This window comes from Amblyraja radiata, chromosome 38 (genome assembly GCF_010909765.2).
Source record: "Amblyraja radiata isolate CabotCenter1 chromosome 38, sAmbRad1.1.pri, whole genome shotgun sequence".
Lineage (NCBI taxonomy): Eukaryota > Metazoa > Chordata > Chondrichthyes > Rajiformes > Rajidae > Amblyraja > Amblyraja radiata.
Genome location: NC_045993.1, coordinates 6,823,067 through 6,844,532, shown reverse-complemented (window position 1 = coordinate 6,844,532; position 21,466 = coordinate 6,823,067). Strand labels below are relative to the sequence as shown.

The following is a 21,466-nucleotide window of genomic DNA, read 5'->3' as shown; positions in this document are numbered from 1 at the left end:
TGACACTACTCTGCTCCTCGTAGCTTCAAAGCCCTGGAGGATTCTGTTTCCAACACATTTACAGATTATTGCATAATTTTCCACTTTTTATAAAATATATATATTTTAAAAACTCTCATCTCTATTGCTCTTCACTACAGCTGGGTCTCCTCTGCAAATGGGAACAGGGCTGAGTTCAGGAGATGAAATTTCTGTAATGACCTAAACCTATGTCCATATAAAGACACCATGTACTGGAGTGACTCAGCAGGCCAGGCAGCATCCCTGGAGAACACGGTTTCGGTTCGGGACCCTTCTTCCGACATGGCCCTTTAAGTCCATGTGGTAACGGGGGAAAAAATTGCACATGCTGGAAATCTGAAACAAAAATAGAAAATGCTGGGAATTATCAGCCCGTATTTAGCCAACACTCTCCGAGGAATCAGAGATTGGCAAACTGTAGCCATTGATTTAATTCCAGACCTCATCATGGCCCAAACGCTGCCATGTTGCATTCATGCCTACTATGTTCTGTTGTGCTGAAGCAAAGCAAGAATTTCATTGTCCTATCAGGGACACATGACAATAAACTCTCTTGAATCTTGAAGATGTTGAAACTGAAGAGATTCTGTAAAGTGTTCTGGTCTCACGACAAGTTAAGTGGACGTGATTTAATCTAATACCATCATAGGTAGCCCATTAAAGTACACACTTCTAAGTTCAAATATATATATATCTGTGTGTTTTAATTTATAAAGTCAAGAGATTGCAGGGAATAAGAGAGACAAAGATTTAACTTGGAATGGAATTACCTGCAAAGGGTTTATTCCAATACAGACTGGGTCAAAGGTTCATCAATAGAGAGAGAGATGAACAGGATAGGGTGATTGTATCAGATGAACTAGACAGGGGATTCATGGACAAATAATCTGGTGCTAAATGATACATTTGGACATAATATTCCCCACTGTGACATGAATGGCCCATCAGGGTGTCAGGGGTTATGGGTCAAAGGCAGGAGAATGGGGTTGAGAGGGAAAGATAGATCAGCCACGATTGAATGGCAGAGTAGACTTGATGGGCCGAATGGCCTCATTCTGAATCGCCATCAGTCTGAAGAAGGGTCTCGACCCGAAACGTCGCCTGTTCCTTCGCTCCATAGACGCTGCCTGAACCCGCTGAGTTTCTCCAGCATTTTTGTCTGCCTTTTTCCAGCATCTGCAGTTCCTTCTTAAACACTATTCTGCTCCTAATCACTGACTCAACAAGGGACTGGTAATGAACGCAGCCTTTGCTCGGGTAGGGTTACCATAACACAAAGCAAATGGTAAAGGCTAATGGTACCATGTTCACGAACCAGACGTATTCAATTCACATCGTAGCCAATAAAAAGGAAGGTTTAGAAAGACTGGTTTGGCATCAAATCAGTTCCCGGGAGGAAGAGGCAGAGGGAAAAAAAGGTTTCAACTTTTCAGGGCCCCCATCGAGGAGGGGGAGGGTCCCTGCTTGAGAGCACAGCTACAGGGACAAGAGATGCATAATAGCAGGTAATGCAACCAGTGACGTTATTCATGCAGGCTCACCTACCGAAGGATAGTGGATGTGACAAGCTGCAGAACTCCAGGAAACAGGAGCAAGCGTACTGGAGCACAAGCAGAGGAGAAACGCGCCTTAAACCAGAGGCATTTAAAGATCAAAAACCTAACCCAACAACTTGCAATCGGGGCCAATTCTTCGTGCACAGAAATGAAGTTTGTAGTTGATATAGAAGTCGGACCGAGCTCCAAATCCTTTTGTTTTGCTACTATCAACCAAGAGAGGTGACGGAAATAGCAGAGTTTGCTTCACCACAGGTTAAATCTGGCGATTGTCCTGGACTAAGTACAGCTGGTTTCATGACATTCCAGCCAAAACCCAACGCTAATAACTGATCGAGAAACAAGGAACTGCAGATGCTGGTTTACCACCAAAAAAAGGCCCAAAGTGCTGGAGTAACTTAGCGGGTCAGGCAACATCTCTGGAGAACATGGATGGGTGACGTTTCAGACTGAAGAAGGATCCTACACAATGTAACCATCATTTGCCATCTGTGCTGGGATGCTGAAGCTCGATGTATGTGCAATAGGGATATGCTGGATAGACTTGGTTTGTACTCGCCAGAATTTAGAAGATTGAGGGGGGATCTTATAGAAATTTACAAAATTCTTAAGGGGTTGGACAGGCTAGATGCAGGAAGATTGTTCCCGATGTTGGGGAAGCCCAGAACAAGGGGTCACAGTTTAAGGATAAGGGGGAAATCTTTTAGGACCGAGATGAGGAAAACATTTTTCACACAGAGAGTGGTGAATCTGTGGAATTCTCTGCCACAGAAGGTAGTTGAGGCCAGTTAATTGGCTATATTTAATTAATAGGGATCAGGGGGTATGGAGAGAAGGCAGGTACGGGATACTGATTTGGATGATCAGCCATGATCATATCGAATGGCGGTGCAGGCTCGAAGGGCCGAATGGCCTACTCCTGCACCTATTTTCTATGTTTCTATGCTGAGATCCATGGCTTAATACTGACTGGGGGATCCTTTTGGTCAATGGAGAACATTGTTCGAGGATGGTCACCAAACTTTTCTGCAGGTTTTCCTAGTTGCTGTGTCTTGGGGTGGGGACCTGAGGACATGAGGCATTATCACCATTTCCATGCCAAGGGTGATGTTGGGAGGAGATGGCTTCCAGCGAAGGTGCTCGCCCACGCCCAGGAGTGGTTCGCATTGGGTCACCAAGACAACTGTTCAATGCACAGCCGCAGAATTTACCCCCCCTGCCATGGAGCACACCAGCCAACCCAACACCAAACCCATTTTGAGTGCGTGGATAAATGTGATGGGACCAAAGGGTGCCATTTTTGACTGAGGGGGTGCAAGGAAATTCACTGTTTCATCTCTGCAAACAACTCTGTCCAGCAAAATAGATGAACGATATCAAGTTTAGTTCAGTTTTGTCTACACGTACAGCGCGGAAACAGGCCCTTTCTGCCTACCGAGTCCGCGCCGGCCAGCGATCCCCGCACATTAACACTATCCTATACGAGGGACAATTAAAAAAAAACATTTATACCAAAGCCAAATAACCTACAAACCTGTACGTCTTTGGAGTGTGGGAGGAAACCGAAGTTCAGGAGAAAACTCACGCAGGTCACGGGGAGAACGTGCAAACTCTGTACAGACAGCGGCCATAGCCAGGATCGAACCCGGGTTTCTGGCACCTGAAACACTACAAGGTGGCAACTCTACCGCTGAGCCACCATGCCACCCGCCTCTTAGCTGGGAGTGGGATTCCAATCTTTCGATAAAACACACCTTCCGTGGTGTGAGAGGCAGTGGTCTACTGTGCCTTGGATCAGATCAACAACCTTCAATCATTTCCTCACCACCTTTGAAAATTAAATTCTCCCCTTCCACGGCCAATTGATTCACTCTGTATTCCGTAATGGACCAGGGAACAGTGACACTGCTGTTATCTCTCTCAACCTCCTTAAAGAATAACTCGACAACATTGAAGCCGTCAGCTCCTGCAGTGGGCTTCCCCTAGACTGAAACGCAAATATGTGGTCAACAGGAACAAAAGACATGAGCAAAGAACTGGTCACCAAAGCAAATGGAACCCGGCCCCCTTGTAACATCACTTTTGGCTACTAGAACGGTTATCTTGGCCACTAGTAATAGCAATTATGCATGATGTATGCTCTGTCTTCAACTACAAGGCTTGCAGAATATGTCAAACATGATTTTAGCAAAACACATGTCAAATGTTATTTTGCTTGGGCAGTGGTATGAATATTGACTTCAAACTTCAAGTAACCCTTGCTTTCCCTCTCTCTCCATCCCTCCCCCTTCCTAGTTCTCTGATCAGTCTGACTGTCCCCATGCTTAAATTTGATCTTCCTTGTCACCTTCTCGTAGCTAACAATGATCTAGTCTACATTTTCCTTGATCTGCATCCCCTTTGATGTCTTGTTTTCACACCTCACACTTCCTTATCCCTATCTCCCTCTCCCGACTCTCAGTCTGAAGAAGGGGTCTCGACCCCAGTCCTTCTCTCCAGAGATGCTGCCCTGAGTTACTCCAGCATTTTGTGTCTATCTTCTAAAATAAAAAAAACGACAGCATTGCTCAGGACTCAATACAATGCCCGGTAACTATAATTTAATGTGAAAGAAACAAAGAATTCAAGGCAACTTCCACCCTTCTGTCATTGTGTCCAAACTTGTTCCTCATAAGATGCCTTCAGCTTAGTGTTAATCTCCCAGAAACCAAGCACACAATCCTTCCTTGCCCCAAAGTTAATGCTGTCCCACTCTCAGCCATCAATGAAATGGAAATGCATTAGCTTGGTCGTGCTACTTCTCAAGGCATGAGATGCAGACAACACTGGTGAGTCACACAAGCTCTGTACCACAAGCCACTGAGGCATACGTCAAACTGCTAATCCACTAGGCTGGGCAAAGTAGTCATTTTCAAGGCTTGTATTCAAAAGTGGGCCCTGTACACCAGTGTTATATTGTCGTGATTTATATAACATAGCTGTAGGTAGCTATGCAACCTATACACAGATATGACTTATAGTGCACATATTACAGTATGCAATTTTACATTCTTAATGATTGTAACTTTACAGTTAAAAAAAAACAATTCTTAATGTAGCTGGCAGGAAGGACAATCTCTTCTTCCTGCCGTGGATTTAAAAACGCCTTTTTTTGTGTGTTTTCTTTTAAGAAATACTGCGTTAATTCATGGCCCCTTTCCGGCATCGAACCCTCGGCTTCTCAGACTCCCTTCGCAGTATGTGAAGGGTGGGGCTTGTGGGAGGCTGAGGAACCCCTCGCACAGGCCGCACAGCTTGGGCCGCCGAGGGAAGGAGAAACCGGACGGACAGCCCCGCGCCCACAAACCAGGGGGACCGCAGAGGTGTTGCACCTGACTCGGTTGGCGGTCGAAGGTCAATATTCGACAGCCCCAGCTTAGTTCATCTGGTGTCAACACCACAAAGATTGCACTGGGATTGTCCTGACACTTTCCTCTTTAAGCTGGGATTTCTTGGTTTTCGATCCTGGATATGTAGTGGGCAGAGTGGACGTTGGTGGTGTCTGACCTTTGGGCTAAATTGCCGCTATCCTTGGGACAACACCCGCCAGCCGGCTCCAATAATCCAACTCCACGTCTGGGCTGAGAACAAATGGCACGTAAGGAGGGCTTGGTGAAGGCTGTCCAGGGCTAAAGTTCAGCTCCTCTCCGCAGACTGAAGCAGACACTTCCAGATAGCTGGGGCAAGAAATGATTTCACAACAAAGCCAAAACATTGCGGTTACAATCCGAGCCGGTCGCGAACACAAGTCTCATTTCGTGATCTTAGAGCAGGACTAGGCTCTGGAGGCAGACCGCGATGACATTCAGACTTGGACTGAACGGGGGCCGGGCTGGTGGCGGGGATGAGTGCTGGCTTTCCATTCCCCTACTCAGTTACTGTACCTTTGGGTTCCTGTCTTGAAAACTTGTACTTGCCCCAAATCAGTGCAAAGGGACAGGCTTGGCAACGGAAAATCTGAGAGACAGAACGTGCTGAGGCTGTAAACCCTCTCACCACAAGACCAACCCAGAAGCCTGGTGAAGACCACAGATCAACGTCTCCATTTTGTTTGGGTCAAATTTAATAAAGTCCATCCTCTGATTTTGGACTCGGTTCCATCAGCAGCACTGCTTGGGCTCAAGAGATACAGCCACGAGCTCCAGCCTGTATTTGCCCGCGACTCTTGCACAGGGAAGGCCCTCTGATCCTTGGCGGAAAGGACGTGCGTTCTTGGCTCGCTTCCGCTCAGTTATAGTGACGACGGAGAGCCACGCTGGAGGACACTCTCTCCCCGATTCAGACCAGCCCCCCCCTCCCCCCCCCGCCAAAGTCCCACGCTGACCGAGGGGGCTTTGCGAAGGGTTGCCCACAACGTTTTGGCTGTTGACGTTAATCCCAGTGTAAATGCAAGTCGTGACCGTCTAGGAAGTCAGTGGAGAAGACGCTGGGGGTCACGGAGCTCAAGGGAGCGAGACCCACCGAGGAGCCGCCCATAGTGAGGTCCAGCCACTCCATGTTGTCCAAGTTAGTGTCGGCAAGGTCCAGGGTCAGGCTGGTGGTGTCGGTGGTGAAGTGCAAGTCCGAGGTGTCCATGGGAGAGTGCGAGTGCTCCAGTATACTGGAGCTGCTCAGCATTTGGTTGTGTAGATCGTCGATCAGCGAGAGAGGCTGAGTGCCGTCATGGTCCACGGATAACAACGGCACCCCGGTCGTGCTGACGAGAAAGTCCTCCAGCCGGCTCTCCGACTGACTGTCGGTGATGGGCTCCAGCAGCAACTGAGGAGACGGTGGCTCCACTTTGAGAACAGAGAGCGGCGGGGACATGGTTAGCGTGGGAGACACACTCGGAGGAGACGGCAGGTCTAAAGTGGCGGTAATGTCCTTGGCATTGACTGAAATCTCTGTGAATGAAGGCAAAGAAAATAAGCAACAACTTTGTGATCATTTCTCTTCTGCGTTATTCTAGTCTTGGGTAGATAAAAATGCTGGAGAAATTCAGCGGGTGCGGCAGCATCTATGGAGCGAAGGAAATAGGCAACGTTTCGGGCCGAAACCCTTCTTCAGACTGAGTTTCTCCAGCAATTTTGTCTACCTTCGATTTTCCAGCATCTGCAGTTCCTTCTTGAACATTTTATTCTAGTTTTTGTTCATTACACTGGGATTCAGTCGGGAGACTTTCTATCCTCCAATGGGCTTTTTAACTAGATTGGGATGGGGCAGAGGGTGAGATCCATTTACACTGGATTACACTGCCACTGTGTTACTGGATGGCTCATTAATTCCTTCCACTTTTCCACGCCCAAAGCACTGCAGACTAAATGACCACCAACCACAGATGTTGACCCTCAACTTACTTCCTCACCGACCCGCCTGCTGTTTGGCCCCTCGCCACCAGGAGGTGCTTGTGAGCATCCTCCTAATGCCTCCGTCCCACTTATGCCCCTGTCCAACTTAGGAAACCTGAACGGAAACCTCTGGAGACTTTGCGCCCCACCCAAGGTTTCCGTGCGGTTCCCGGAGGTTTTTGTCAGTCTCCCTACCTGCTTCCACTACCTGCAACCTCCGGCAACCACCTGTAATCTCCGGGAACCGCACGGAAACTTTGGGTGGGGCGCAAAGTCTCCAGAGGTTTCCGTTCAGGTTTCCTAAGTGGGACAGGGGCATTACTCCATGCCCCCCATTCCCCAACACCCATCCAGCATCCCTCAGCCTGCTTATACATTCCACTGCCCAGATTCTTATCGTATCAAATTCTACCATTTGCACCCATCTCTCACCTTCAGATTGGTTACTGTGTCCATCCACCCTCCGTTTATTCATCTCCTAAACCAGGGGTGGGGAACCTGCGGCCTTAAGGCTGCATGCGGCCTTATAGGCCCTTAAGTGCGGCCTTTTGAATGAATCCAAATTTTGTAGAACAAATCCTCTTATTTTTATTAATATGTTTTTGTTCGTCTTTTATTATTTTAATTTTAATCTTAATATGAACGTATTTAAAATACCAAAGAGTAAAAAAGATTCACCAAAATAATCCTCCCCGACTGACGGCCACAAATAAAACATTAGTAAGTCATGAGGGCTATTTTTAACAAAATAATGTACATTTTGAAGTATATCGAGTTGAAGTTTCTTGGGTGCGGCCTTGTTAGATTACAGCTAACTTGATGCGGCATTCCAACATGAACAGGTTCCCCACCCCTGTCCTAAGCAAACCCTTCACCATGATCTGCCTCTCACTTGTCAGCTCTCGTCCCACCCCCTCCCCTCACCTCCTTCCAGCAGCTTTCTCCACTCTACTCCTTTGTGAAGAAGGGTCCCCGTCCCAAAACGTCATCTGCCCATTTCCCCCCCCCCCCCCGACCCGCTGAGTTCCTCCAGCAGTTTGTTTTTTTGCAAAAACGTCTCACGCCTGCGGTCTCTCGTCCGTCCGATATTCCACCATTGTTATCTTACCTCCACTTTCAATGAGGATATCGAACAAATCGTCCATCTCTTGGCTCCTGGAGATTTCCTGCGAATGGCAAAGCAATGAACTTTGGCTACTTGGTGTATACACAACTGAAACAAAGAGCTTGTTCGTGCAACGATGAGCAAAGGCGTTCAAGATGCCACCAGTTTTGCAGCAGCCCCCATCCCCCAGCTGTCATCCGATCAATTCAACCTAGCCATCTCCTGAGAGTGATAGAGCATGTAAACATGACCGGTGGTTCAAGTTTGCCCCTATCACCAAACACCTATTAACAATGGACTGACCTCTCTTCCATCGAGGGGATCTATCGCAGTCGCTGCCTCAAAAAGGCTGGCAGCATCATCAAGGACCCACACCATCCTGGCCACACACTCATCTCAGGTAGAAGGTACAGGTGCCCGAAGACTGCAACGACCAAGTTCAGGAATAGCTACTTCCCCACAGCCATCAGGCTATTAAACTTGGCTCGGACAAAACTTTTGATTATTAATAACCCATTATCTGTTATTTGCACTTTATCAGTATATTTATTCATGTGTGTATATATTTATACAATGGTATATGGACACACTGATCTGTGCTGTAGTCATGCCTACTATGTTCTGTGCTGAAGCAAAGCAAGAATTTCATTGTCCTATCAGGGACACATGACAATAAACTCTCTTGAATCTTCTTCGGACTGTTGAAGTGTCTCGACCCGAAACGTCGCCTGTTCCTTTTCTCCACAGATGCTGCCTAACCCGCTGAGTTACTCTGGCATTTTGTGTCTGTCTTCAAGGTCAAGGTTGTGAACTTTATCGTGAATAGGTCAATGTACTTGGTGAGACTCTAAGCCCCAGGTACTAATCTCCACACTGCCCGACACCAAGGAACGTATTGAATGAACTCAGTCACTGTTGAGTGGAACTCAACGCTCCTTGAATGTTCAGCTGGTTACCAATATGGTGGACTCCCTGCTACTCCTCCCCTTCACGGCCCGGTCCAATTCCCTTTGGCATGCTACTGTTAAATCTGCTGGGCCAATTTAAATCTGCTGGGCAGCTCATTCCAGTTCACGCCACCCATGTGTAAAGTTAAAACCTTCATAATTGTATTCTTTACTAGTTATCCTGCATCTATTATGGGATTTTGTGGGACAAAATTGTTAAGGGCTTGGACACGCTAGAGGCAGGAAACATGTTCCCGATGTTGGGGGAGTCCAGAACCAGGGGCCACAGTTTAAGACTAAGGAGTAAGCCATTTAGAACGGAGACGAGGAAACACTTTTTCTCACAGAGGGTGGTCAGTCTGTGGAATTCTCTGCCTCAGAGGGCGGTGGAGGCCGGTTCTCTGGATGCTTTCTAGAGAGAGCTAGATAGGGCTCTTAAAAAATAGCGGTGTCAGGGGATATGGGGAGAAGGCAGGAACGGGGTACTGATTGGGGATGATCAGCCATGATCACATTGAATGGCGGTGCTGGCTCGAAGGGCCGAATGGCCTACTCCTGCACCTATTGTCTATTGTATCCCCAAAACCAGTGGAAGGTTTTTGCAATCTTGGACGTGTGTGAAGAGATTCACCAACTCACCTTGTGTGGGGAGGTGGATCCGTTATTCACCCGAGTCTGTAGCGAGCTCTCCGTCACATTGTTTACAAAGAACGACGGCAGGGTTTGAGGTGTGAAGGCATATGACAGCACAGCGCCGGATGTCCCAGTGATCAGCTGCAGGCCCACCTTCTGCTCCTACGTTTAAAACACAGCGAGGGGTGGGTGGGTCAGACACCACCAGCAGAGACCGCAACACAGCCCCAGAGCAGTGAGTTGTCTCACGCAGAGGCTTCTAGCTAATGCCACTTCACCTTCACTGTCCGTACAAGGTTAATTCCCGGGATGGTGGGACTGTCATATGCTGAGAGAATGGAGCGGCTGGGCTTGTACACTCTGGAGTTTAGAAGGATGAGAGGGACTCTCATTGAAACATATAAGATTGTTAAGGGCTTGGACACGCTAGAGGCAGGAAACATGTTCCCGATGTTGGGGGAGTCCAGAACCGGGGGCCACAGTTTAAGAATAAGGAGTAAGCCAGTTAGAACGAAGACGAGGAAACACTTTTTCTCACAGAGAGTGGTGAGTCTGTGGAATTCTCTGCCTCAGAGGGCGGTGGAGGCAGGTTCTCTGGATGTTTTCAAGAGAGAGCTAGATAGGGCTCTTAAAAATAGCGGAGTCAGGGGACATTGGTAGAAGGCAGGAACTGGGTACTGATTGGGGATGATCATCCATGATCACGGTGAATGGCGATGCTGGCTCGAAGGGCCGAATGGCCTGCTCCTGCACCTATTGTCTATTGTATGGAGTTTGTACGTTCTCCCCGCCACCTGCGTGGGTTTTCTCCGGGTGCTCCGGTTTCCTCCCTCACTCCTCCCACTCTAACACAGACCCATGGCAAACCTAAAGCCCTGTCCCATGGTACGAGTTCATTCCAAGAGCTCTCACGAGTAAGCACGGAGAATGAACGTAGCGAGTACGTCGGAGCTCGGGGACGTCTCTTAGCGGCTTGTTACGCTAACGGCAGGTACTCGGGGAAGACTCGCTAACGGCAGGTAAGCATGGGAAGACTCGTGAAGATTTGTTCAACATGATGAAAAATGTCCACGACAACCCCGAATACCGACGAGTGGCCATTACCGTAAATCTCCGAGTTCGAATCAGGGCAAACTCGGGAGAGAGTTCTTGGAACGGACTCGTACCGTGGAATAGGGGTATAATGGATACTCATGACAGTCGAGGGGCCCCACTTTGCCCGGATCGTCGCGACAGAAAGGCGGAGGATTAGGTCAACAACACAAACACAAAACACGTACCTTCTTTCCTGTCTGGGTCATCATTCCTGTGTGGGGCTGTGGCTTTGACGGGGAGGTGGGGGCTGGTTGCTGTGTCTGCTCTGGCGATGGGCAAGGCGTCACTGCCTGAGAGAGAGAGGGAGAGAGAGAGAGAGAACCAGGTAATTGTCGGGGGAGTCAGAGTAGCAGCAGGGCTGCGTCTAACACCCAAAACAGGTCGTTAATAGTTTTGTTTAGAGAACAGCGTGTAAACAGGCCCTCCAGCCCGCACCAACCAGCGATCCCCAAATTGACACTATCCCATGCACACTAGGGTCCATTCAACACTTACACCAAGCCAATTAACATACAAAGCTGTACGTCTTTGGAGTGAGGGAAGAAACCCGAAGATCTCGGAGAAAACCCACGCAGGTCACGGGGAGAACGTACAAACTCCGTACAGACAGCACCCGTAGTCGGGATGGAACCCGGGTCTCCGGCACTGCCAGGCAGCAACTGCGCCGCACCAACAGTTTCAGCAAGCTCGGAATTCCAAACTTGGAAGGTCGCACGGTCGAAGGAGTCATTCCCCCTCCATTTGAAAAACGTGGCCTTCACACCAGCGGCTGAGAGCAACGCTGGGTCAAAAACATCACTTCAACACCTCCTGGTTTAGCGTTTAGTTTATAGATACAGCCTCTCTGTCTGAATCTAACATTATCAACCTGTAGCTTCAGCTGTAAACATTTCCAAGTTTCAGAATTACCTCCCATAACAAAACCCTTCACTTTCCTGCGTTCAAATTGGTTATTTGGATTTGAAATTAAATTTCTTTATTTATAAATTTCTTTATTTATATAGCACATTTTTAGTCAACTTGCATTGACCCCAAAGTGCTTCACATAATTACATCCACACACAGAGGCAAAGGTGGGTGAAGTGTCTTGCCCAAGGACACACACAGGCAAAGGTGGGTGAAGTGTCTTGCCCAAGGACACAACGACAGTAATGCACTCCAAGCGGGATTCGAACCAGCTACCTTCCGGTTGCCAGCCGAACACTTAGCCCATTAACGATCATGCATATCCCCCGTTTAAGAAAATGCCCGCGTTCTTTACTTTACATGGGAATATTAGTTGTACTCCACAAACATTGGTGTCATATATAGTTTGTATACGGTGGCATGGTGCCCAATCGATAATGTTTTATTATTAATGTTTAATCGATAATGTTTTATTATTAATGTTTAATGTTTTATGTGTCATTTCCAACTGTCACTGTATGTCATGTTGTCACTTGCGGGCGGAGCACCAAAGCAAATTCCTTGTATGTGAATACTTGGCCAATAAACATAGTTACTTACTTAAAGTCCCTTGTCAGTCTCCTCCTCTTTATAGCCAACACTATCACCGTTCCTGGTCTACCCACCCCAAAATTAATTCCACAAAGTCTCTCCTACCCCTTCCCTCGGACCTTCACACTCCTCCCATACTGCGCCGCCCAGCAGCGAATATACTTGGCCAATAAACGTATTCATTCAATAACAAGTGCACCTTGCTCCAACAGCTTCTCTGGAGAGAAGGAATGGGTGATGTTTTTCGGGTCGAGACCCTTCGTCAGACGCATGATGTGAATAATAGTGCTGCTGGTTTATTGATTACCTGCGTGGCCGGCTGTTCGTTGACGGTGCTGGCTGGGGGTGAGACACACTGCGGGGCCACGGTGAGGAGGAGGTGGGTGCCCGTGCCGTTGGTCAGCAGTCCCGGGGCGGGGGTCTGCGAGACCGTCCTCAGCGTGCCCGTGGTCAGCCGGCTCGGCTGGGAGGCGGTCAGCAGGAGGGTGGGCGCCGCTCCCACACAGCCCTCCTGCTTCACCATCACCGTCGTCACCGGCGGCGGCAGGTTGGCCTGGTAGGGGTGCGGGCCGGGCTTGCCCGAGAGGAGGCAACTAGAGGGCGGGTGTTCTTGCTTGACGGTGGGTGGGCCGGGCGGGTCGGTGGCCGGAGGGGGCGACGGTTGCTGCGGCGGCGGCGGCAGGGTGTGTTTCTCCTGGTCGAGCTGGTGTCGCAGAGCCTCGACCAGCTGCTGTTTCTGCCTCAGCATCCTGGTCAGCTCCTCGATCTGCTTGTCCTTCTCCTGCAGCATCAGGTCCTTGATGGCGGCCTGCGTGTCCTTGCCCGGCTCCGCGCCCCCGCGCCGGAGGTTGCCGCAGCTCGGCGGGCCGTTGGCGGGCTCCTCCTTGCAGACCACCTGCATGGGCGAGGGCATGGGCAGGGGCAGGGGCAGGGGCAGCTGAGCCGGCACCTCGTTCTCCTCCATGCTCTGTACCGAGCGGTCCGAGGGAGCGGGCGACACCGGAGGGGTGGGCGTGGCGGCGCCCGGTTTGACCGTGCCGGGGACGCCAGGCACCGCGGCAGGCACGTCTGCGGGGGCCACGCTGGCCACAATGGACGGGGCGCTGCCACAGCGGGGAGGCCCGAAGGTCACCAGCACCTCGGCGGGTCTGGGGGCGAGAGGGCCGGCCTTGCTGACCAGGGGCCCCGCGGTGGGGACCTGGGCCGCTGCCGCCTTCATCTGCTCCTGGTAGTTCCTCAGCCGCTCAATGAGGTCCGTCTTGGTCCCCGACACGGGCAAGGCACGCAGCTTCAGCTCCTGCTTCAGCTCAGCTACCTGCCGGGAGAAAGAGGGGAGGCATCACAGTCTGGGGGGGTGAGGGGAGGGGTGGGGGGAGGGGAGGGGTGGGGGGTGGGGGGGGGGGTGAGGGGGGGGGTGGGGTGAGGGGAGGGGAGGGGTGGGGGAGGGGAAGGGGTGGAGTGAGCCTCCGGTGACTCGGTGGAGGATTGGGGTGAGAGTAGTTAAGGGGAGGGTGCGGTTGAGTGGAGACTCTGGGTGGGGGTGGGGGGGTGAGTGGTCGGGATGGTGGGACCCACCAGGGACTCGGGTGGAGTATTAGAGGTGGGGGTGAGAGGAGGTAAGGGGAGGGAGCAGTCGAATGGAGACTCAGCAGGGCGAGGGAGAGGGGCAGACAGTATGGCCTGACAAGGACTCGGGGTAGACACAAGATGCCGGGGAGTAACTCAGCGGGCCAGGCGGAATCCTTGGGGAAAATAGACAGGTGATGTTTTGGTGATGGAACCAAAAGCGAAACGTCATGTATCCATTTTCTCCAGGGATGCTGCCTGACCTGCTGAGATACTCCAGCGTTGTGTGCCCATCTCTGGTATAAACCAGCACCTGCAGTTCCTTTTGAATAGATAGAATGGAACTCACCTTCAGGTCATCGAGGTTTGGGGGCAGAGACGCTGGAGGTTTGATGACAGCCATGCAGCTGTTCTGTCTCAGCATACCCCCTGATCCCGACGAGGAGATGCTGTTGGTCAGAGGCCTCATGGCTGTAAGACCACTGCTTGTGTGGTGATCACTGTTCTGTCTGTAAGGTGAATGAGAAACCACCCATTAATGGCAAGGCAGCCGACCACAAGACTTGCACGAAACAGAGAGTGGCGAGTCTGTGGAATTCTCTGCCTCAGAGGGCGGTGGAGGCCGGTTCTCAGGATGCTTTCAAGAGAGAGCTAGATAGGGCTCTTAAAGATAGCGGAGTCAGGGGATATGGGGAGAAGGCAGGAACGGGGTACTGATTGGGGATGATCGGCCATGATCACATTGAATGGCGGTGCTGGCTCGAAGGGCCAAATGGCCTACTCCTGCACCTATGGTCTATTGAAACGTGATTCCCTTATCATGTATCTACACACTGGAAGTGGATTGATTGTAATCACGCATGGTCTTTTCGTTGACAATGAAGTAAACGTCGTCTGAAGACCCGTAAAGTCACCCGTTCCTTCTCTCCAGAGATGCTGCCAGTTACCCCAGAAATATTCCAGAGGGCAGCAACACCCACCCCGTGTCAGGTGTTGGAAGGGATGAGAAACAGCAGGAAGTGGGCAAAAAAGAAGCCTTTGCAAGGGCCGGGTACTTACTTTGGTGGTGCGGGGAGGATGGTCTGATAGTTGTAATGCTGCTGCTGCTGGCACAGTATCTGCAGCTGGAGGAAGAGCTGTTGTTGCTGCAGGAGTTTGGAGTAGGCAGTGTCCAGTGGCAGGGTGGCCTTCTCCAGCTTCTGGTCCGGCGGCATGTACTGGTGGTACTTCAGCTTCTTCACCCGTGACTTTGGCTCCTTCAGCTTCTTGTTCCGCAGGTTCTTGTCTCGTGCCGATTTCGGCTGACTTTGCTGGAGCGGGGGGGGGGGGAGACAAACCGGCGATCCTCAGTAACTTGTTTAGAGTGGTTGTTTAGATCAACTTGCAAAATTGATCCCAATGTATAAACATTTCCTTTTTTTAAAATATATTAGAAGTACAATCGAGATGAGGAAAACATTTTTCACACAGAGAGTGGTGAATCTGTGGAATTCTCTGCCACAGAAGGTAGTTGAGGCCAGTTCGTTGGCTATATTTAAGAGGGAGTTAGACGAGGCCCTTGTGGCTAAAGGGATCAGGGGGTATGGAGAGAAGGCAGGTACAGGATACTGAGTTGGATGATCAGCCATGATCATATTGAATAGCGGTGCAGGCTCGAAGGGCCGAATGGCCTACTCCTGCACCTATTGTCTATGTTTCTATGTATGGCACCAACGTGCCTAATATATATTTTCATAATACATTTATCTCCATTTGTCGTCTTTTTGGAATCATATGGTGCAACACAATTGTAAAAGTTTCAGGACTGGACGAGGAATTGTCAAGATTATAAATAATGATCTCCTTACTTCTCATTTTTAATTTCTTACTCTCTTTTTCCTATTTTCTTTTCTTTAACTTTCTTCTTTCATTCTTTTTTTTCTACTTTTTCACACACTATATATCTCACGTTTTTCTATTCTTTATGATCTAATTCATTTTTCTTATTCTTCTTTATTATAATAATAAAAATTTTTTTTAAATGTATAAACATTTCCAAACAGTTACTTACTTTAATGAGCGTTGGCGCAGGTTTGGTGATGAGAGATGGCACACCGTTGACCAATTTTGCAATCTGCTGGTCGGACACTGGCTTGAACCTGTTCAATTCTGTTCCAGTTGGCAACGATACAAGATACTGTAACAGAACAATGGGACCATTCAGAAAAGGGAACAAGTATCAGTCCCACTTCAGTTTGGGAGGAAGACGGGGGGGATAGAAAAACAGTCTAAATATAGAGAAGGACCAGGAGATCTTACCAGGTCAGAGTTGTCTAGCACTGAAATGGGCCTTGGGCCCACCACAAACTCCGTGACGTTTTACTCATCTACATCAATCCCACTTGCTTGCTTCAGGGAAAGGCTGCACAGTGGCACAGCTGCTGCCTCACAGCGCCAGGGACCCCACTACGATCCTGACCTCGGGTACTGTCTGTGTGGAGTTTGCACGTTCTCCCGGGGTTTCCAATGGGTGTTCCAGTTTCCTCCCAAATTTCCAAGCCGTGCAGCTTTGTAGGCCAATTGGGCCTCTGTAAATTCCCCTGATTGTGTACGGAGTGGATGAGAAACTGGGATAACATAGAACTAGTGTGAACGGGTGATCAATGGCTGGCGTGATCTCGGTGGGCCGAAGGGCCTGTTTCCATGCTGTATCTCTAAAATAAACTAACTTTGATTTGAAAAATAGAGCATGGAAACAGGCCCTTCGGCCCACTGAGTCCATGCTGACCATCAATTGCCTATTCACACTGGTTCTTCTTTTGCATCGGCTCCCTACACATTAGGGGTAATTTACAAAGGCCCGTGCACCAACAAACCTGCACAAGGTTAATTCCTGGGATGGCGGGACTGTCATATGCTGAGAGAATGGAGCAGCTGGGCTTGTACACTCTGGAGTTTAGAAGGATGAGAGGGTATCTCGTTGAAACATATAAGATTGTTAAGGGTTTGGACACGCTAGAGGCAGGAAACATGTTCCCGATGTTGGGGGAGTCCAGAACCAGGGGCCACAGTTTAAGAATAAGGAGTAAGCCATTTAGAACAGGGATGAGGAAACACTTTTTCGCACAGAGAGTGTTGAGTCTGTTGAATTCTCTGCCTCAGAGGGTGGTGGAGGCAGGTTCTCTGGATGCCTTCAAGAAAGAGCTAGATAGGGCTCTTAAAGATAGCGGAGTCAGGGGATATGGGGAGAAGGCAGGAACGGGGTACTGATTGTGGATGATCAGCCATGATCACATTGAATGTCGGTGCTGGCTCGAAGGGCCGAATGGCCTACTCCTGCACCTATTGTCTATTGTCTACTATGTTGGGGTGTGGGAGGAAACCGGAGTACCTGGAGGAAACCCATGCCGTCTCAGGGAGACCATGCGAACTCCACACAGACAGCTCCTCCCCTTCCCTTTGGTCAGGTTCAAAGTCACCCCACGACATGTCGAAAATCCAGCGGCGACCAGAAAAAGGTACGATTCTCTGGGCGACTACTCACCACCAAACAGGAGTCACGTGTCGACGTGTCGCGGGGTGACGCCTGTTTGGTGGTGAGTAGTCGCTCAAAGAGTCGTACATTTTTCTGGTCGCCGCTGGATTTTCGACATTGTTGAACATTTTCGGCGACCTGCTGCGACTATGGCGGGTGCCGGAAAGTCGCCGAAAAAAAATTGCATAAGTGGGACAGGCCCTTTACTCGGTTGTTATCTGTGACCTTGAGGATCAAGTCATAAGCAAGTTTTAGTGAGACAGGCCCACAACAGCCGTGAACCTGGCGGGGAGATTGAGAGGACAGCTGACTGGTGAGTCTTCTCAGCCTTTCAGTGGTTTACGAGGGACAGAGACAAGAAAGCTGGGCCGATTAACTCAAACTGCAAAACACGCAAGTCTGCACATTTCTGGAATGCCTTTGTTGCACGGTCCATTAATCCATAGACAGGACAATGCATTGTGAAATGGTGCATCAGATTCCACATTTGCAGAAGGGCATAACAGAATTATTTTAGCTGGCTCGGTAAAGTTCCATCCACTAGGCAGCGATGATGCTGCACTCGATGACCTTTTGGAGAGAGACCAGGACACATGCTGATCTCTACACTCAAAGAGTGTTTTGTTTAGTTGAGAGTTGCAGCGTGGAAACTGGCCTTTCTGCCAAAAGATCCTACAGCGAGCAAGATCGATCATTCGACGAAAAAGACATAGTACGGTCACGGGCAGATTCATGGGTAATTTTTGACCCCATTTCCGTAACCGGCTTCCGTCTCAGCACCAAAGATCCCGTAGTGGAGCAAAGATACTAGTGCGGAGACGGAAGCCGGTTATGGAAACATCCTCGTAAAAATAAATAAAAGTTATTTGGTAAAAATCTTCCCCTCATTTTCAGAATTATAATTTATTAACACAAACTGTTCCCTCGCAACGTTGATTACACTGCGGGTCGGGTCCGGTTACTGAAATGGATGAAAAAAAGGCCCACGTTCCGCTCCGTTGCGTACTACACGTCAGCCCATTGCATTTAGCAGGAGTGGTCTATCTTGCTCCGCTATAGGATCTTTGCTTCTGCCCACCGAGTCTGAGCCGACCAGCAATCATCCCGTACACTAAAGGGCCTGTCCCACTTGCCGATTTTTTTCGGTGACTGCCGGCATCATTGACTGACGTATCAAGTTATCGACAAATTTGGGGCGTGATGACGTACGACGCGCGGTGTTTTTTCACGTGTCGCAACATTCTTTTTGTCGCCGCTGGATTTTGAAATGTTCAAAATCTTTTGGCGACATTTCAAGTCGCCGAAAAAAATCGCCAAGTGGTTAATACCACTTTAATACCAATTTAATACTATATTTAATACCTTAATACTATCCTACACACTAGGGACAATTTACCGATGCTAATAAACCCACAGACCTGTACGTGGAGTGTGGGAGGAAACCGGAGCACCCAGTGAGTTACTCCAGCTTTTTGTGTCTATAGACAGGTACGTGGATAGGACAGGTTTAGAGGGATAAGGGCCAAAAGCCAGCAGGTGAGACTAGTGTAGAGGGACATGTTGGTCGGTGTGGGCAAGTTGGGCCGAAGAGACTGTTTCCACGCTGTACGATATGAAACTGAATTTAGAGGTTGGTTATAAGTAAAAGGGCCAAACCTGGGTTGGAGAAGTGGGGAGAGGGTGGTGCTGATCAACGGGTCTTGCTTCTGTGGGGGATGGCAAGGACCCCAGTGAGTCCTGGCTACCTGGCTGCTCTGGTGAAAGGGCGTCACTGCTGTCTTCATCAAACGACGAGTTGTCCGCCAGTGCAGTGTAGGGCACATGGTTATCTGCAAGAGGAATTGCAACGACAAGCATTAGAGGTTTTGGCAGCGAGATTAACTCAATTTCATTCACAATGCATTCACTGCACCCGGCTCCTTGTTCCAATCTGTGCGATCCAAGAAAACAAAGGCTAAACACAGAGTGCGGGAGTAACTCAGAGGGTCAGGCAGCAGCATCTCTGGAGGACATGGATAGGTGACGAGACCCTTCTTTGATCTTTAGTGAAGTCTGACGAGGGGTCCAGACCTGAAACGTCACCCATCTATATTTTCCAGAGTTGCTGCTTGACCCGCTGAGTTACCCATTTTGCATTTTGAATCTATCTCTGGTGTAAACCAGCATCTGCAGTTCCTTTTTATTACTTGTTATACAAAATAAAGTGTATGGCCATACAGTAAGACCAGCCTGGTTCATGTGCAGCATAATCTACCACTGCCCTATGTGGCCTTCAGAATTATTCGGGAAGTGACATTTCCACATAATTCTATTTAATAATGTTTTTTTTTACTGATTTGCCAAACAACATCATAGTTTATTTGTTTAAGAAGGAACTGCAGATGCTGGAAAATCGAAAAATGCTGGTGAAACTCAGCGGGTGCAGCAGCATCTATGGAGCGAAGGAAATAGGCAACGTTTCGGGCCGAAACCCTTCTTCAGACTGATCACAGTTTATGATCTATGTTTTGCATGAACCTAAATCTACTCAGAAGGGTGAACCAGAACAAGGAGAATCCAATTACATGAAGATAGACGCAAAAAGCTGGAGTAACTCAGCGGGACAGGCAGCATCTCTGGAGTAAAGGAATAGGGTGAAGTTTGGGGTCGAGACCCTTCTTCAGACTGACAGTCAGGTTCTTTGTTCTATATCTCTCTCTACATCAACGTCTATATCTCTCGTTTCCCTTTCCCCTGACTCTCTCCGTCGAGACCCTTCAGGGGAAAGGGAAACGAGAGATATAACCAGTGATGCAGAGAGATATAGAATAATTCACTATAGACAAATATATAGAGATATGCAAATATATATCACCACTTTTATTCTTTCTTTTTCTTTTTGTCCTTTTATTTTTCTTCCACTTGCTATTCCTCTCTTCTATCTATCATTTACGCACTCTGTGGCTACACCACTTTGGTCGTCTAGGGGTTCTACCTTTGCACTTTTCACTTTTTCTTTCTTGCTTCTCTCCTTTCTTTTCTTCTAACTATAGCTAAAAGTTAAAATTGAAGCTGTACAAGAACTGTATTATTTCATATGCCGTTGGTTCTATTTTTGTACATTTGCTTCTAATTAAAAAAAATATATATATATAGAGATATAGACCCGCTGAGTTACTCCAGCTATTTGTGTCTATCTCCAATTAAGTGAAGCTACATGAAACAAAACTGACAATATGAACAAAAATGACTACATGAACTTTCTGACTTCCTCATTTGTAGGGAACTAACTTACAAGAGGCCACAGCTCAATCCATCCGGTTCATGTTGAAATTTCACCATTCCCCTTCCTCTACTCCCTATTTCCCTAGACCATAATCTCACACACGTCCAGCACCTCTCCCTTGATCTTTTTTTGCCACTTACATTGAGGTGTAGTTCACATCAGCCTGTTAGCCTGCGGGCGCATAGAACATGGAACAGTCCAGCACAGGAACAGGCCAAATAGGTAGGAGAGAAGGGGAAGCTGGCAAGAAGTCACGTACTGTATACACTCCATCGACTGATCAATCTACTGCATACCAAAAATTCAAACATTTCCGACCACACGTTTTTGGGATGCAAAATATCATTTGATCCCAATGTATAAACATTTCCATTAGAAACATAGAAAATAGGTGCAGGAGGAGGCCATTCGGCCCTTCGAGCCTGCACCGCCATCCATTGCGATCATGGCTGATCGTCCCCAATCAATAACCTGTGCCTGCCCTCTCCCCATATCCCTTGATTCCACTAGCCCCTAGAGCTCTATCTAACTCCCTCTTAAATCCATCCAGTGACTTGGCCTCCACTCCCTCCTTCAGAATCTGAAACGATGTCTGTCCATTTCCTCCACAGATACTGCCTGATCTAAAGCTCCACCAGCGCTTTGGTGTTCTGCTCGAGATTCCAGCGTCTGCAGAATCTTGTGGCTTCATTTTTATTCCTGGGATGCAAGCAGAAGCCTCCAGGTGGCGCATCCCCGGGCAATGCTGACGACAGAAACTGTACCACAGCGACTGACTGAAGTAGCCAATTCTGCAGCCACCGACCGTCAACCGTCACTGACCGACCGGAAAGACATGAAATAGAAGATGGCCGGACTCGAGGAAGAAGTAGATTTTTATTCCTTTGCTTAAAAAAAAGAA

General features: G+C 48.8%; 1 protein-coding gene across 2 annotated transcripts in view; it reads right to left on the bottom strand.

The window, feature by feature from the left end:
* Window positions 1–4,162: 4,162 nt before the first annotated feature.
* mrtfa (myocardin related transcription factor A) overlaps window positions 4,163–21,466 on the bottom strand; it is a 139,206-nt gene continuing 121,902 nt past the window's right edge. For both annotated transcript variants that reach the window (XM_033013384.1, XM_033013385.1), the window contains 9 exons: window positions 18,957–19,129; window positions 15,837–15,962; window positions 14,846–15,096; window positions 14,136–14,295; window positions 12,528–13,535; window positions 10,909–11,013; window positions 9,635–9,790; window positions 8,052–8,109; window positions 4,163–6,499 (listed from right to left, as the gene is read on the bottom strand). In XM_033013384.1, the coding sequence (XP_032869275.1) occupies window positions 5,988–6,499; window positions 8,052–8,109; window positions 9,635–9,790; window positions 10,909–11,013; window positions 12,528–13,535; window positions 14,136–14,295; window positions 14,846–15,096; window positions 15,837–15,962; window positions 18,957–19,129 (2,549 nt within the window). In that variant the 3' untranslated portion in view covers window positions 4,163–5,987. The remainder of the gene's footprint in view (window positions 6,500–8,051; window positions 8,110–9,634; window positions 9,791–10,908; window positions 11,014–12,527; window positions 13,536–14,135; window positions 14,296–14,845; window positions 15,097–15,836; window positions 15,963–18,956; window positions 19,130–21,466) is intronic.